Source organism: Lathyrus oleraceus, chromosome 3 (assembly GCF_024323335.1).
Source record: "Lathyrus oleraceus cultivar Zhongwan6 chromosome 3, CAAS_Psat_ZW6_1.0, whole genome shotgun sequence".
NCBI classification, from domain to species: Eukaryota; Viridiplantae; Streptophyta; class Magnoliopsida; order Fabales; family Fabaceae; genus Lathyrus; species Lathyrus oleraceus.
Genome location: NC_066581.1, coordinates 183,825,276 through 183,844,468, shown reverse-complemented (window position 1 = coordinate 183,844,468; position 19,193 = coordinate 183,825,276). Strand labels below are relative to the sequence as shown.

The 19,193-nt window shown below is 33.6% G+C and overlaps 1 protein-coding gene across 1 annotated transcript; it reads right to left on the bottom strand.

Moving 5' to 3' along the window:
* Nucleotides 1–10,946: 10,946 nt before the first annotated feature.
* On the bottom strand, nucleotides 10,947–18,867 carry LOC127130321 (selenocysteine methyltransferase; the record flags this gene model as incomplete). Its single annotated transcript, XM_051059349.1, has 7 exons — nucleotides 10,947–11,484; nucleotides 16,219–16,290; nucleotides 16,824–17,027; nucleotides 17,639–17,768; nucleotides 18,099–18,319; nucleotides 18,401–18,457; nucleotides 18,616–18,867. Coding segments are annotated over 7 exons (1,101 nt in total), but the record flags the coding sequence as incomplete, so codon positions are not given.
* Nucleotides 18,868–19,193: the final 326 nt, after the last annotated feature.

Sequence of the window (19,193 nt, the reverse complement as noted above, 5' to 3'; positions counted from 1 at the left end):
AGACTTCAAGCTTGTCAAATGGAGTGGCAAGATGGATATGAGGTTCACGGTCTAGAATATGCGGTTCTTTGTAGATTGGGTTAGAGATAACACCAGTTGTAACCGTTGTTGGTTGAGAAGAAATAGGAGTTTGTTCCGTTGATTCCATTTGCTGAGAGTAGTTGTAGACAAATTGTTGTTGAGAATTCATGATGAACTTAATGAAAAAGATGAACTTGATGAAGATGAAGAACTTGATGAACTTGATGAACTTGATAAAGGAAAGGGGTTTGTGTAGGCAGTGAGTGTAAAAGTGTGAAATTGTGAATTATGAAGAATATAAATACACATAGAGAGCATGCAAAGCGATAGTGTTAGAAGCAGTTGAGAAGTTAGAAAATTAATAATGGCACATTAACCAAGTTAACATGCTTAAGGGAGACATGATTACATCCCATGATAGAAGTCTAATCCCCAAATCAGCATACTGCTCGAGGAGATCTCAAGGGTCTGTCTCTTGATTTCTACTAGATAATTGTCTAGAATATCCAAGGTCAGACGCAAGATACCCCATGTGTTGATCTATCTGATCTTCAAGAATACCAAGGGATGGATCTTGAGGATTTTTTATTCAGATGACTCCTAACTGGTAGAAGTATCAGAGTCAGATCCAGATACCAGACGTTATTTCAGAGCTTTATTTTGCTATTTTAGAGAAGCACATTAGATTTATTTTGGGCAGTTTTCAATTTTCAGGTGTTTCAGAATAAATGAGAATCTATCTTCAGCCAAGGGTTTTGTGAAGATATCATCCCATTGATGGTCTGTATCTATAAATTTTAAAGGTATTACCCCTTTCTGAACATAGTCTCTGATAAAATGATGTTTTATTTCTATGTGCTTAGCTCTGGAATGCAAGATAGGGTTCTTACTTAAACATATGGCAATAGTATTATCACGGAAGATAGGAACGTTACTCTCAAACATCTGAAGGTCTTCTAGTTGATTTTTCATCCAGAGCATCTGAGTAGTGCATAGTGAAGCTGATATATATTCTGCTTTTGCAGTAGACAGAGCGATGGTTGACTGTCTTTTGCTGGCCCAAGATATAAGATTGTTTCCCAAGAACTGACAGTTCCCATATGTACATTTACGTTCCATTTTGTCCCCTGCATAATCTGCATCACAATATCCATAAAGCCTATACTCTGATGTTTTCTCATACATCAGGCCAAGGATAAGAGTTCCTTTCAGATACCTTAGGATTCTTTTAACAGTTGTTAAATGAGATTCCGTTGGATCTGATTAGAATCTGGCACAAAGACATACACTAAAAAGAATGTCAGGACGGGTAGCCGTCAAATAGAGGAGATAGCCTATCATACCACGATAGAGCTTCTGACAAACCTTTTGACTAACTTCTTCTTTCTCCAGAATGCAGGTTGGATGCATGGGTGTTTTTGCTGGTTTGCATTCAACTATTTTGAATTTCTTCAGAATGTCTTTTATGTATTTACTTTGATATACATAAGTAGCTTCTGAAGCTTGATTGATTTGAATTCCCAGAAAGAACTTTGGATCTTGCATCAAACTCATTTCAAATTCTGCCTGCATTAGCTCAGAGAACTCTTGACAAACAGAGGGGTTAGCTGAACCAAAAATTATATCATTAACATATATCTGACATATCATGAGATCATTTCTAATGTTTTTACAAAAGAGTGTAGAGTCAACGTTTCCTCTAATAAAGTCATGTTCTAGAAGAAAGTTGCTTAGTCTTTCATACCAAGCTCTAGGAGCTTGTTTTAGACCATACAGTGATTTTTTCAGTTTAAAAACATGTTCTGGACATTTAGAGTTTTCAAAACCCGGGGGTTGATGAACATACATTTCTTATGATATATAACCATTAAGAAATGCGCTCTTGACATCCATCTGATATAATTTGATGGAGTGATTTACAACGAATTAAACAAGTAAACAGATGGATTCTAACTTGGCGGTTGGAGCAAAGGTTTCTTTGTAGTCAATGCCTTCTTGTTGACTGTAACCTTGTGCCACCAATCGTGCTTTGCTTCTGACTACTTCTCCTTTTTTGTTCAACTTATTTCTGAATACCCATCTTGTTCCAATAATATGAGTTCCTTTAGGCTTTGGGACAAGATCCAAGACGTCATTCTTTGAGAATTGATCCAGTTCTTCTTTCATTGCCAGAACCCAATCATTTTATTGAAGTGCCTCATCACAGGAAGTAGGATCAATCAGAGATACTAATCCTAGAGGAGTTTCTTCAGATACTTTGAATGTTTACCTTGTTCTGACAGTTTCATCCTTGTTTCCCAGAATCAATTCTTCAGAGATGTTTGGGCGATTTCTTGATCTTTTGGATAGTTGAGAATTCAGTTGCTTCTAGACTTAGTTTCTCAGCTTCTTCTGATGCTTTAGTCTTTTCGTCAGAACCTGCAAGAGTTATCTCCAAATCTGCAAGTTTCTCAACTAGCTTTGACTTTTCAGGGTCAAGCTTATCATCAAATCTAACATGTATTGATTCTTCCACAATTTTGGTTTCTATGTTGTATACTCTGTAGACTTTAGAGCGTTATGAGTATCCTAACATAGTACCTTTTTGTGTTTTTCAATCAAACTTGTTCAAATGTTCTTTAGTATTAAGAATAAAACAAGAGCATCCAAAAGGATGGAAGTAAGAAATGTTGGGTTTTCTTCCCTTGCACAGTTCATAGGGAGTCTTCTCCAGAATAGATCTTACAGAGATTCTATTCTGAATATAACACGATGTATTTACTGCTTCAGCCCAAAAGTGCTTAGCCACATTTGTTTCATTGATCATGGTTCTGGCCATTTCTTGGAGTGTCTTATTCTTCCTCTCTATAACTCCATTTTGTTGTGGAGTTCTAGGGCAGGAGAAATCATGGGATATTCCATTTGAATCAAACATTTCTTCAAAGAACTTATTTTCGAATTCGCCACCATGATCACTTCTGACTCTGATGATTTTAGAGTCAAATTCGTTTTGCACTTTAGAACAGAAGCTAGTGATTATAGAGTGAGACTCACTCTTGTGCTTTAGAAATTTTACCCATGTTCAGCGACTAAAATCGTCAACAATGACTAGTCCATACTTCTTTCCATTGACCGACGATGTCTTAACAGGTCCAAAAAGGTCAATGTGAAGAAGTTCCAGAGGCTTAGAGATGGAAACAACATTTTTCTTTTTAAAAGATGTTTTAGAAAATTTTCCTTTATGATATGCCTCACACAGAGCATCTGAAGAAAACTTCAGCTTAGGTAGGCCTCTGACTAACTCGAGTTTATTTAGCTGAGAGAGTTTTCTCATGCTAATGTGGCCCAAGCGTCTATGCCATACCCATTGCTCTTCGTGTACAGACATCAAACATTTTACATTTTGATCTTTTAGATCTGAAAGATTTATTTTGTAAATGTTGTTTTTCCTCTTGCTAGTGAATAGAACTGTTCCATTGTTCTGGTTAATTGCTTTACATGTTTTTTGATTGAAGATTATATCATAACCGTTATCACTTAATTAGCTTATTGATAACAAGTTATGCATTAATCCTTCTACATGGAGAACATCAGATATAGAGGGAAGAGATCCATTACCAATAGTTCTGGAGCCTCTAATTCTTCCTTTTTGATTTCCTCTGAAACCTACAAAGCCATCATCTTTAAGTTCCAGGCTTTGGAACATATGCTTTCTTCCCGTCATGTGTCGCGAGCATCCAGAGTCCAGGTACCATGATTGGTGTCTTAACTCTGCTGCATATGATATCTGCAACATAAACAATCTTATCCTTTGGTACCCATAATCTTTTGGGTCCTTTGTGATTAGTTTTCCCAGAGTTTCTTAATACTTTGGGGGTTTTCTAGCATTAGTAAAACGTTGTGCTTGTGCATGTGTGTAGTGATAAGAAAATGGGGATTTAGGTTTGTCATCTGTAGAAGATTTGTCTTCACTAGAATCATATCCTATTCCTCTTTTCTTATTCTGACTGACTCCATAAATGATAAAAGCTATTCTGTTTCTTTCTATCCCATTTTTCAGAAACTTTTGAAAAGCTTTTTCATATTTATATATCATTGTGTTGGAAGTTTGTGGGGCTTGAGATAAAGCTTCTTCAAGTTTTAGACATTGTTTATTTGTGGAATCTTTTTCTTTTGTCAAAGTCAAAATTTCATCCTTTAATTCAGAAACGGTTATCTCAAGTTTATCACATTCTTCAATGGTTCCTTCAAGAACCCTTTTTAGTTCTTTAAATTTTTGTTTAAGTTTCTGATATGAGTTTAGAGATTCAGAAAGGCATGAGTCTATATGTTGCGAGAAAGATCAGAAAATACCTCTTCAGGATCAAGCTCTCCATCTGATGAGTTTCCAGAAGTGGAAGCCATGAATGCTACATTTGTCTGTTCTTCAGAGTCTGATTTAGAGGAATCAGATTCAGTGTCGTCCCAGGTGGCCATGAGTCCCTTCTTGGTTTTAAAGGAGTTTTTCTTGAAACTTTATCTTCTGGAGCTTTCTTTCTTAAGCTTTGGGCATTCATTTCTATAATGACTTGTTTCCTTACATTCATAGCATGTTACCTCTTTGTTTGATTTGCTTCTGGAAGTTGATTCTGAGTGATCTCCTTGGGTCTTGGTCTTCTGAAGTTGTTATTCCTTTTTCTCCAGAGTTCTTCTGGTCAAAAGGGATAACTCTTCTTCATTGCCAGAGTCTTCCTTTTCAAAGTCATCATTGTCTTCTTCTTCAACTTGGAGGGCTTTGTTCCTTTCTGGTTTACATATCTCAGATCTGGATTTCAGGGCTACAGATTTGTTCTTCTTTTGATGCTCATCTTCCTCAAGTTTTATCTTGTGACTTCTGAGGGAGCTAACGATTTCCTCAAGGCTTATGTTGTTCAGATCCTTTGACAATTTTAATGCGGTGACCATGGATCTCCACTTCTTTAGTAAGCTTCTGACAATCTTTTTGACATGGTTTGTAGTTGTGTAGCCTTTGTCCAGAACCTTGAGTCATACAATTAAAGTTTGAAATCTAGAAAACATTACCTTTATAGCTTCATCGTCATCCATCTTGAAGGCTTCGTACTTATGAATTAGAGTCAGAGCCTTTGTCTCTTTGACTTGTGAATTTCCTTCGTGAGTCATCCTCAGGGAGTCAAGTATTTCTTTAGCAGTTTCCCTATTGGTGATCTTTTCATATTCATTGTATGAAATGGCATTCAGCAATATTGTTTTGGCTTTGTGATGGTTCTTGAAATCGCGCTTTTGATCATTTGTCATCTTGTTTCTGGAAATAGCAATGTCAGCATCAGATACATGAGGTATGTGGCCAATAGTAATTATGTCCCATAGATCAGCGTCATAACCCAGAAAGAAACTTTCGATTCTATCTTTCCAGTAATCAAACTTTCTCCATAAAAGATTGGAGGTTTAGCATTGTAACTATCTCTTTCATTGGTGTTGGCCATAGTGTTTTTCTCACGTTGGATCTCTCTACATTGTTAAGTGTTTGATTGGAAAATCAATAACAAAGTCGTAGCTCTGATACCAATTGAAGGTAGAGAAAAACAAGAAATGGGGGTTTGAATTGTTTTAACGATAATAAAAGCTTTTTCAAAATGAGACGTACGTAGAAACAAATAATATCAACACTGAATTTTATACTGATTTGCTTGAAATTCAAAGCTACTGCAGTCCACCCGGCCCAGGTGATTTTGCCTTTAAAAAGGACTTAATCCACTAATCTTGAAAGATTACACAAACGATCGTCTAAGAGGATAAAGATCTCTTAGCCCTCTCAAGTTTACAGACTTCACAAGTCACTTGAGGAAAGTTTCAACAAATAAATAGAATTACAGTAATGCTTAGTGCTTCTAGGCAAGCAGAAATTACACAAGGTAAAAGCAAAAGAAATGTTCACACTTTTAGAGCAGCAGCTCGTGTGAGAAAGAGAATGAATAATGGATATGAAAGTAGTGTTGTATTCTCGTGTGTTTCTGTTTTCTTCTTAGAGAGGCGTTCCATCCTTTATATAGGAGTGATGAGAAGACCGTTGAATGTTTGAATGCCAGAATCTTTGGCAATGATGGATGATTAATGTCATTAATCTTTGTGTTCTTTACAAAGCAGTTTTGGGGCGCCATAAATTTCTTCCTGAAATAGATTCTTTCCATAAGTGAAATTCTTCGTAGCTAAGTATTTTGAATCAGAAGGTTCGAACATCAGAGTCTCTATTCAACAAGTGTATCTTCAGATAGATACTTGTCGCCGACTGTCTTCAGAGTTTCTTCTGATTGATTACATCAGAGTAGGGATGACAATGGACAGGGTTTGGGCAAGGTACTATAATGCCCATCCCCATACCCGCAATTTAAAAAAATCCCCGTGCCCGAGCCCATACCCGCTTGGGTGCCAAAGTTAGCACCCGTACCCGTGCCTTATGGGTATGTAAGTACCCATACCCGTACCCGTGACCTGCATTCCTATTAAAAATAAATAGATCAATTATAAAATATCATATAATTTTAAGTTTTTAAAAACATTAAAAAAAATTCAAACAATTTATTGTTGAAATAAACGAACACTTATATTAAATATGTAATGGCTTAACATTGATATACGTTTTATAATTGATAGACATGCATTTTTATATAACAATATAAACTAAATATATAAATAAAAATAAAAATACATAAATATATAGTGTGCGGGTATGGGGTGGGCTGGGTACCAAGGTACCCATACCCGCACTTGTACCCACTTTTTTTATGGGTAATTACCCGAGCTCATGCCCGTACCCATTTTTGCGGGTTTTTACCCTACCCGTTATGGGTAAATTTGCAGGTGCCCATTGGGGATGGGTCAAATTGCCATCCCTACATCAGAGTGCAAAACTCCAGATTCTGGAATGCGTTCTTCCGCTTCAGAGTGTCTGATGTCTCTTGTTGAGTTTACGCTTCCTTTAATCAGAGTCAGAGCTTCTGCTTGCGTATCTTCTAAATGGTATTTCAGAACTTGTATCTGTATCTGGTGAATGTCTATCTGACTATTTTGATTAGAGTCCTGCACACTTAGATAAATTTTGTTAGGGTACCATTTTCGTTTCATCCTTTGTTATCATCAAAATCTTAGAGATACATTGTAGATACTCGATTCATTCTTGCACTAACTGTGTTATTTTGAACTATTAAGTAGTTAGAGGTGGAAACTTTGCAATGTCGAGTTAATATGTTAGGGAGTTGAACTGAGTTAGAACATGGAAATAACTTGCTATGTTAATTGAATTAGGAAGCTAATTAGTAGTTAATGGTTTGAAAAGTTAGGATAATATAATTTGAAGTTTAGGAATCGTGTTATTGTGGAAGTTGAACTTGTTAGATAGTTATATTATTAGTGAATTAGTAGATTAAAATAGTTAGATTAAACAAAGAAAATAGGAAAAATTAGTTTGAATTGATGTTAGGAGTTAGAAGTCAGTTTGGATTGGCAAGCTATTATAAATTACATGGCTAATGAAGAAAAGACTAATGACAGTTTAGAGGTTAGCATTGAATCAAAGGTTGAAAACGGTTAGTGTATGGTGTGCTGAATTGAATGATAAGCTTAGTTGCATTGTATGTGTATGCGTTCTGAATTTTGTTGTGTAAGTTATGTGTGTTTGCATGAATGTTGGATATGCATGTGTGTATGTTTATGTATGGACTTTATCATGGTTAGACCTTATGATGATGACTTATTCTCATTGGTACAGTACTGAAGTGAACTTGGTAGGGTGCACTAAACTTGGTTTGGCATAATATGATCAAAGTTTGGCATGGCATGATCAAAGTTTTGCATTATGGTAGATGCTTCGTATGAATCATTAAGAGATTTTGAAGACCTTTGAGGCACAAATATGGAAGATCTTTAGGATAAAGAGAAAAGAAGGATTAAGGTTAGTTTGACTTTGGTCAACAGTTTGATCAAAAGTCATCGGTTGACCAAAAGTCAACAGTTGATCAAAAGTCAATCTTAGGTCAAAAGATGGATTTTTTTTGTATAATTTGTACTTTGGCTTATTGTAATGAACATTGGTGTTTGTAATGATATTCTTGGTCTTTGAATGCAATTGAAACTTGTTTTCTAAGCAAAGTGTCTTTTTTCCTCCAATTTCCAAATTATTAATTTGCAATCCTTTGATTTGAATTCTTGAATGTAAATTGTTATGTCTTGGATCCAAAAGAGCAAATAATCAATCAACTAACCATGTAAGACCTCAAAAGAGAATGGTCAACAAAAAGTCAACCTTCCATGGTTGACTTTGTTGACTATAGTCACACTTGAAAAAGGACTTCCAATTTCATAACCAAGATATCTTGATCAAAATTAGGGTTTTCAAATACTTAATCCAAGAAAGTGAATATCCAATAGTCAAAAGTAGCACAATTATCCCATAAGTCCAACTTCACAAATGCATACTATTAAAACCCTAGCCCATGAATTAACCTCTTTGTCACAATTCAATGCCTTGTATCATAAATAACAATAACCTTTTCAATCAATGATGTTATTTGAAAAATGCAAGTACATATGAATGTTTTATGATAAATGACTAGGGTAAGAGTATACAGATAAATCATGAATCATGAGTCAGATAAAAATGAGAATATATAGGACAAATTTTGAGGTATGACAGTTATCACCATATTATCCTCTCTCTCGCAATTTTTGTTTTTTAGGTCAACAAAAATTTGACTTCTTATTACTGAATTATGGAGACCATTATTAGAAAAACAATTATTTTTAAAAAAAAAACTTCATCTTAATAATGGAAAGCAAATTCAGTTTGTTTTAGTTTTAAAAAATATTTTTTTTTCTATATTTTAAAAATAACTTTTATAAAAATAATTTTTAAAATATTAAAAATATATATTTTTTTTATCTATGTAACATTGACCTTTGAAAAAAGTGTATTAGTGTTCGTGTTTGTATATGACAATGTACCGACACTTGTAATTACGTTTAATTAATTTATTTTTTAAATTGTTACATTTGTTATCGTGTCAGTGTCGATGTCGTATTCGAGGTGATTGTGCTTCATAGTATTTTATAGATTAAAAAACAAAATTTATTATTCTATGACATAAATATACATTATTAAACTGAGTTAATATTTTCACCACTAGAAACTCACCCAGTTTAGAATTTTTGAAGTCTATGTAAGTTAATCACGATTCAGTCTGGAATTTTTGAAGTCTATGTAAGTTAATCACGATTCAATTGTGACAAAACAAATGTGAGTCATATTCAACCACATTTAACATTGTGTCACTTGCAATAATCTATCATACACGTCCTCAAAATCAGCTCTCCACATAACTATGAGATTTTCATATCCGTTTCAAGTTTTTGGAAACTCTGTGAAAGTTTGTCATAATTTAGTTTTGAAAAAATAAATAAAGATCATATTTAATCATGATTTAATCTGACAAATATTTTATGAAATCTTATTTAAGTATAATTTAATTATGATAAATTTGAGGGTCAATGCGAGTCTTAAAGACGGCCCTGAAGATTTTAAAATGATGATCAATCTAACCATATCGGATTTATATTAAAATTTGCAAACAAAATAATACTATTTATTACATAAAAAAACAATTCTAATATTTCTTAATTGTATTTAATATGTGCATGCAGATTGCTGAACAAGCCTACCAAACCAAGATGGTATTACAAAATACATAAAGATCTTGAGAGGGGCCATTTTATCACACTTGAAGCATAGATCAAATGCTTTACCAAAACCACACAAAGGACAAAAATGAAGCATTGAAGCTGCTGCATTTTAAATAACATAAATGATTTGCAGTTTGTGGGAAAGCAAAATCTCAGAAGGGGGGGAAACAAATAAGTCAGATGATTCTATAAGCCTAGTATTGATGTGAAATTTTTCACCAAGGATTGGAAAAATGACAAGTTTTTTCACCCAAACAACTTTGTTACCAGTTTAGTCCCTTTCCTCATTTTCATTGAACTATAGAGAAGTTAATATTTTCACTGTTTATCATGCCTTGTCCATATCATTTTCTTTGCATGCAACCCTTTGCATATTGGTTGATCAGTGATAGTTGAAGGTGCAATTTGGCAACAGTATAGGCCCCTTGATTGTTTTCTCCTATTAGAAAATGTCATGAACTGTACCCTTATAGAAGTTATAATGATATGATAAATTGCAGCAAACCTAGAGGGGCTAGGAAAATGACTGGTAGGTACATGGGTAAGAGTTAATAATGGGCCTGATTTGGAAAGTTATCTTTGTAGTAAAAATGTTTCACCCACCTAAGGTTACTCTATATAGGAAAATTTATTTCTTTTCCTGTTTTAGTTCTGCCAGATTATATTGGCATGCAAAAATAATGATCTGATCTCTAGCTTGTATATCCGTGATGTTCTTGAGCTACCTCATATTTTTAGTTGTTCGCATATTATTTCTTGGCACTGCATCTATGCATTTCTACTGTGCTTACTTGTGTATAGAGCTGGTATATAGGCCATATATTTTAGCCCATTAAAACTGTAGTTTCAATATCTATATTAAATGAACTCATCTAAATTTCAGATTCTTAACATTCATATATCTGAAATTATCTAGATTTTAGTTTTAATATCTATATTATATATTTAAAAATTAAATTCCAATTTGAAATAATATAACAGTGAATTTTAATTTGAAATAAAATAATAAAAGATAATAGTGGATTTATATTTTCATCAGGCTAGTCATAATTTCAAAAACCTAATTCCGTTTACCATATTACCATCCATTTTATGGGTAGGACTTGCTTACAAAAACAAATTCAATCGTGCCCCCTTCCGTCATTTTGTTGCCCGGCAAGTTGTGTTAAGTATAAAAAAAATGCAGTACTATGCTTATAAAAGAAAAAAAGTACTAGTAATTAATGACCATTTCTTTTTCCAAAATTGAAAAGAAAATCAAAACAGAAACATCTTTCCCTTCTAGTTGAGTGCAATGTCCACATAATGCTATCATCCGGACACTAGCTTCAATGGCAAATTATGATCCAAGTTACAATAACCAATAAATCTTTCGAACTATAATTTAGACCCGTTCTCCTTCACTCGAATTATCGAGTGTGTTCAAAAGAAAATGTTACTGCCATTTTATTAGCACAGCTAAACCATATTTATCTTCCCCTCTCGGCCCAAAGTAGCAGCAACATGACCAATTGCAGCTGCTTGCATTCTTGACCTATAAGTTTAGACTGATTTGCACATTTACCTCCTTTTCTGAATTCCGGACAGTCACTCTGTGGCAAGAGTAGCAGATCGACTGTTGTATAGTGTCTTGTATATCCCTCTGATGGTAACAGGAGTCGTTCTACAACAGCCACCTACAAGGCAAGCCCCTGACTCACACCATTTACTAACATACGAGACAAAATCTTCATCTGTAACGCCTGTATTTTGCTGCAACGGGAACAGCCTAATATCAGTATCACGTAATTTAAGAAATATCTCAAAATATTACTGTCTCTTAAGTGACAATCTCTAATAAATTGTCTCCATGATATATTTGGTCTCTCAAAAATATCGGCACAAGCTATATGAAGTACTTATAAACTTTAACAAAGCATAAGGTCCATATACTTGTAAATCACAATAAACTAGATAAACAACTCAAGGTTAGGTCTAGGGGTGTGCAAATAAACCAATTTTTATTAACCAAATTACTATCCAAACTGATCCAAGTTTTAAAACCCAGTCCAAATTTAAAATTTAAAACCGGTGACCCATTTATGAGAGAAAAAAATAACCTGTACCCATAATCCAATATGTGCCGGTTATTGGCTACCCTAATATCATTTCTCGCTTCTGTTTCCTTTGAACCGTAATCCTCATTTGCCCCTTAGTTTCCCAAATCAAAACTATGGGTTAACCTAAATTGTGTGAAATCAAGATAATCAGAAGGAAGAGAGCTTCGAATTGGAGTACAATTTCTTAAAAAATGTTGCAGGAATTCCATCAAGGGTCACCAGCTTCAGTTTTCAAAGGCATTTTAAACGATAAAACTTCAGTTACTGTGAAAAGAATCTATGGGGAAGAAAGAGGTGAGAGAGAATTCAGATCAGAAGTTTCAGCTATTTCTAGTGTTCAACATGTTAATCTTGTAAGACTTTTTTATTACTGTAATTCTCCAACCTATGAAGTCCGGACTCGGACACGGACACGGGACACGACACGACACGAGGACTCCGCTAATGTAAAAAACATAGGACACGGACATGGTTATATATATTTTATATATTAATATAATAATGCAATAATTTATGAGCACAATTTATAAAGAATTTTAAATGATAAGCAAAATTTATGTTCATTTAAACTCATTTTTTGAGTTGGGTTGTGTCCTTTATTTGAAATAAGGTGTCGTATCCATGTCCGCTGCGATTCAATCTTTTTTTTCATTGGACACTTCAAAAATGTGTCGGATACGTGTCATACGCGTATCCGAGTCGGACACGTGTCCGACACGGCGACACGCCGTGTGAATATCGTGTCGGAGTTTCATAGTCTCCAACACCACCTAGATATCTTGTATTATTTTATTCCAAATGGGTCATTAGATTGTTAAATTTTTCCTATGAAGGAAATAAGGACACATCATTTTGGTTGTTTACCTTGGAATTTAATGTATAATATTGCTATTGATGTTTCTAAAGCATTGAGTTATCTTTATCATGATTGTAGATCTAGAATTTTGCATCTTGAGAAGAAGCCAGAGAATATAGTTTTAGATGAAGATTATAAATCACTTATCACTTTGATTTTTTATGTTGTTATTATATTCATTTATGTTGTTATTATATTCATTAAATACAAGTTCCCAAGGGTGTGTTTTTCCATGGGAGATTGTGTGCAAGGCTTTTTCAAGAATGTTCAATCTAACACGATTATGTCATTTCCTTGTGTCGCCTTGAGGTCATAGATCATTCATCTTAAATTAGTTGGCAGAGTTCTTCTGTTAAGCTTCATCATGCTTTACTAGAAATACAATATTAATATAGTAATGACAATAAAAATCTTACAACATATTTGTACTTCATAGTTTTTTTAATCTTAAGTTATGGCATAATTATCAAAGGTTTAGGGGTTGTAAGTTTGGAAAAGCTTAACAGGAGTGTCAAAAGAATTCTTCATAGAACTCAAATTTATGAGTAGACTTTGCATTATAATTTTAAAATTAATCTTTTTTTTTCCTTTCATTATAGTTTCCATACTCTTTGTAGAATTGAGGGGCTGGTGCTTGTAGGCATTGTTAGAAGCTTATCATTTCTCCTTGTTTTTTAGTATAAGCGCAGGTGGTGGTTGTTGTTCAAAATAGTGATTGCTTATGATACTCTTTTTTATGCAGTAAAATTTGCATTTCATTCTTTCTTACATGGAAGAATGGAGCATGAAGCTTATAGATTTGTATGGCTATAAATGAAGTTCCCAAAACCTCATGCTAAAATTTCTTTCAAGGGTGCTTTGGGAGACGGGGCATCGTTGTTGCAGCAAACAGAAGATCAAAAGAGGATTATGGTCTCCCGAAGAAGATGATAAGCTTATTACATATATCACTACTCATGGACAAAAAAGTCGGAGTTCTGTCCCAAAGTTTGTAGGCATTATTTCTTTTCTTCTATAGTACTCGTAATTTATTGTGTTTATTTTTAGAAGTGTGTAAGAAGGTTGAGTATGAGTGTGTGACTCACAACCTCATGATTTTTTATGTTATCACGATTCTTGATAGAAACTATCAATAATCACAACGCAGCCACCGTTTAAAATTGTGTTTTGAGTCTTTATTTGTGTCTTTCTTATTTACACTCATGGAAATTTGTAGGCATTTCTCCCTCACCATGAGTGGGTATCTCTTACTATAGTCCTAAATTGCAGTTGTATAACAATTTTAGTGGTCTTCAACCTACAAATAATATCGCAACTCAATTGCAACCGTATCAATTATATTTGTCTGCATTTTACAGTAATGTAAGGGTTCACTGTTTAGTTGCAGTTGTAAATATAATGGGAAACCAATGCAATTGTAGTTGCGATTGAGAATAAATTTGACTGTAATTCTTTGCAATATCAAGAATTGTGATTTAAAATCTTATATAATATTTTTGGTTTGCTATGCTTATTTAGGGGTGCCGAGATGTGGAAAGATTTGCAGGTTAAGATGGACAAACTATTTAAGACCAGGTCTGAAAAGAGGTACATTCACTGCAGAAAACACATCATAATTAAATGATAATAACTCTTGGGTTTCAAGAGGTGATGATTAATTTAGAGGTTCAAGAATTGAAGGAACACTAGCTAAAGTGGAGGAAGAGAAGGAGAAAATTTCTGAGAAAGGAATGAATTTAAGTGAAATTAATGAGATTTACGGTAAAATTGCGCCTCCGAGAGTAAGGTTTTTAAATCGATTTGTAGGTAAATAATGCAGTTTCCAGCTCATTTGTACCTGTAGTATCAAATTAGTTGGTAGATAATGAAGTGATCTGATTGTGTTATGTTTTAGTGAATTGGTTTGTTCATGTGAAGGAAGAAAAAAGGGGATTTTGGGTCAATCTTGACATTCGTGATCACCATTGAATGATTTCTGAGTGTCATTAGTAAATGTATCACAAGCTTTCCCATTGGATGATTTCTGCTAAGTGTCACTAGTAAATGTATTGAGGCTTTCACAGTTCCTGCTTCATTATTTTGATTTTACAAAAAGAAACCACTCTATTCTATTTGTTTTTGTTCCTTTAATATATTTCTTCAATGTTAACTATATGTTGTAGAGTTGATGCAATGTTGTTGTTCAAAAATAAAGAAATGTCACACAAACTTTCACTTTTATTTATTTCAAGTCCACATAGGTTCAATTAATTAATCATGTTTTCAATGTTATATACACTCCTTAACACTGTTACACTCCTTAACACTGTTCCAGGAAATTTAGAATTACACTGGCTAAACAAGGTTAAGTAATAACTCATCTATTTGAACTATGTCCAAAATGGTATGATATCGCATCTCACTAGTTTATGAAGTTCAGTTCAATAAGATTCATATATTAATCTTTCCAATATGAATTTACATTCGAAGCGCTCTACAAAACTATCACCTAGCTAAGAAACAGAAAGACGGATCCTGATCTTTGGCATCAGCTTCTTTATCTTACTTACAAACTTGTAATTATATATACAATAGTTAATCATTAATTAATAAAAAGACGTGAAATCTGTCATTCTAAATTTTTAACACCTTGTACTACACTACCACTTACACTTGTGAAGTGTTTGGCCTACTTTCTTTCGGTTTTCTTTTTTGTTGTAATTAGGATTTTATTAATATAGAATTTTTTTTTCTGTTCTGCACATAACTCCAAGACTGTGTCATTGTTAGGCCATATTATTTTCTTATTCTTCATAGTTATTTATTAGGACTCGTGTACAATAATAACCTTTATATATGAGGGCCTCTCTTTTGTAGCTTATCAAGTCAATATTATGCACATGATTTAGACCTTTGAAGTATCTTTCAAGTAACTCAGACCTTTTAAGTATTTCTCAAGTTGGCATGAGCCCTGGGGACAGCAGTCCAGCTGGATCGGTTGAAGAAAGGAATGTGGAAAATTGAAGGCTGAAAATAATGGCTAGTTTAAGATCCTTCGTTTTAGAAAAAACTTTCATAAAAATAATATATAAGATAACTTTTAAGCTCATATTTTTAAGTTAAACTTTAAAGTAACTTAATAGAAACTAGGACAAATGCTACCTTAGACTCCAGCTTCTAAAGGACACTTCTACTATAAGTGACAAATTACACAACAGTCTCTGAATCAGTTTTACTATTTAAATAAAAATTAATAGAATGATCTCACTGTCAAGAAAATGGTTGGGCACAGTGGCACACGCAGATTAAAATCTTACTTAAGTTTGACTCTTCTTATTTAGCAGCATACAATTTTCTATATTTCAGGAAAAATAACTTCCAGAATCAAGAATCAAATTTTACACTGTACGTTGGTTCAAATTTAATATAACTAAGATAGCAGTAGCACAGCTTTTATCTTCGATTATTGATCTTTGTTGAATTTTAAAGACAGAGATGACCACCAATCATTCAATAACATAAAATGCAACAGTACAGATGAAATGAACTTACCATCCACTCCTTTCGATCACCGTCATAAGTTTCCCCGCTATTTGGATATATAGCAACTGGTTTTGTAGTCACCTGAACAAATTACATGTAAATCAGGGCTGTGTTTCGCACAGATAAATTGAAAGCTATAGTAATTTATGAATACCGACATATTATCTAATATGAAACTAATGAAAGTAGCAAATAAAACAAGTAAAAAATCCTTGTCAATATTTCAAAAGACATAGTTTCACATCATGATCATGAAGACCAAATCAGTGTATATGTTTAGTACTATAAGTCAAAGAAGCCCCCGTTTACATAAGCCATCTTAATTAACAAAAATGACAGACTAACAAAAACATGAATATATTATTCAATTATTGAACCTATAGGGTCTATATGTAGATTAAAATCCACTAAAGTTTTTATCCATCCAAATAGCATATGATTTTCCAATGAGAATGCAGCTAGGCAAAATAGATACAGGCTCTTGGAGAAGTGAAAATGCATTAATTAATAAAGTTCCCAATTGTTTGGTACAAAATATTTTGATGCATGAATAAAAAAAAAGTTCAACAATTAACCAGCATATTCAGTTAGAAAAGAGAAACCTAAGGTTCTACCTTATTAAGCAGAAGTATAAGACCGTGTAAAAATCTAGGTGGGGTACAGTTGATTCCAACAGCAACGACTTTGTTGCACGATTCAGCAATGGAACCACATTCCTCTATAGAATCACCACTAACAACATTAATTCCATCCTTAGAGTTAAAACAAAACCATGCTGGAATCTTTATGTTCTCTTCTTCCAGAAGTTCTGCATAAGCCTGCTTAAACAAGACCAGAATGAAATTGTAAGTGGAGACTTAAATTTTTTTGAATGTCCAAGCTTATTATTTCTCTTTAGATTGTTGTTTATTACATACTTGTTTTGCATGTTTAATAGATACTGGATCATGAATCAAGAGTGATTTTTTATTGAGAAATCCCTATTTTCCAATCTACACCTGTGGGGATCGTAGAGTTGGAAGAGGTAGAATGTACTGTACTGCAGTATGGAGATACTGAAACAATCTCCATGCTACTTAAAATACCTAGTTCTCTCCCAATCTGAATTCCTCTCTAGAAACCATATATATATCTGAGTTCTTCTATCCATCATTATCTATCTTTTAACGAAGATCGATTATTGAACAAGAATTAAGGAAGTTTAAATAGCCTCAGTTAAAAGCAAGCAGAGTTCATTTAACTGAATTACCCCTCAATGAAATACTTAAATCAAAATATTTTATCGTTCTATCGATCTACTCTCTGGGTTATCAATATTGAGGGTAAAGTTGGAGGAACAAACAATTAATGCTCCATTTATTTTTTTAAGAGAGAGACAAACAAAAATACTCTTCTAAAAATAACAAATACAAATATCATAGAAGGATACCTGAGCTTCAATCTTATTTGGAATTGTTTCAAATGCAAGCAGATCTGCACCTGAATCTGCCAAAACTTGAACTCTTCTTCGATGAAAATCTTTGAGAACTTCCAATGTGATAGCATCACCATAAATCCCACTGCCATGAACATGTCAATAAGCATAGCAATCATGAAAAATATGATTTTCATAAGTGCTGAGAATAGCAGCAAAAATTGACCAAACCTAAAGCTTTCTAAAATATTAATGGTTTCTATTTGATAAAGAAAAAAAAACTCCAAAACATACATGCAAGATGAACACATTTATTTCAGACAACTTTCTGATATTGTTTCTATTATGTGCAAAAAACTTGTGCCAAAATAACAGATACCAAGTTAAACACACAAGCTCACAAAAGTAACATATCATAATATAATTTTGATTGTTAATAAATAAATGGACATTCCAGAGATCTTAGGCATTTCACCTGTACTCTGATCCATCAGCCAAATAAGCTCCATAGCTCCCAATAGATGCTGCAATCAGGATAGTCCTTTGCTTCAAGATTCTAGCATCAGTCTCATCACCCGTAGCACATCTTTCATAATACAAATCGCGAGCCTCGCGAGCAATTTCAACACTTCTTCTTAGCATGTTTTCACCTTCTTCGTCAGAAAATCCTTTTTCCTTAAAACCTTGAATAGTGGCCTATGAACATTACAAACAACTACCTCAGCTTCAGCTTTTATTAGTAACAAAAAGCAAAACCACAGAACTTCATAGACTCACTTGATAAGATGCTGTGGTTATAATGTCTGCACCATTTTCCAAGTAATCAAGGTGCACCTGCTCCATAGAAAACATGATCAAAGCTTCATTTGATTAAGTTAAATAATTAACAATCTCGATAACAGTTTAGAAATCAATGTGATATATGAAAATGCATAAAAAAAATAGGTTAATCGAAATGAAGTTTAACGGTAAGGGTGAAGAAGGAAGTGTACCTGGCGAATGAGGTCAGAGTGAGGGGAAGAAATGAGGCATTTGGCGCTCCAAAGGGGGTCGTTGAGGTCGGCGCCATGGCGTTCAAGCTCTGTCGCTAAACCGCCGTCGATGACGGCAGCTCCGCCGGCTTGATGGAGAAAATCCGATATCAGTGACGACGACATTTTGACACGAACAACGGAGAGGGAAGAAATTGATGTTACTGCAATATAATATGATTTAGGGTTTCTATTTTTCTCATTATTTATTATTATTTAAAAATAATTATCTAAAATGTCAACTTAAAATAATAATATGAATTATTTATCAAATTGTTAATTTAAAATAGTAAGGTTTTATATTAGAATAGTAATTTAAATTATTACTACATTCATTTAATTTATGGATTTAAAAAGTGTAATTCTAGTAGTATAAATATCCTTTGCTTTATGTAAAGATGCATCAATTCTATTTGAAAAATGTAAGATATCATTGTACTTTCTTCTTTCTTTAATTTCTTTAATTTGATTTAATTTCTTTAGTTTGATTCAAATATATGAGTTTTTTCAACAGGTTATCGCAGTCATTTCTATTAGAA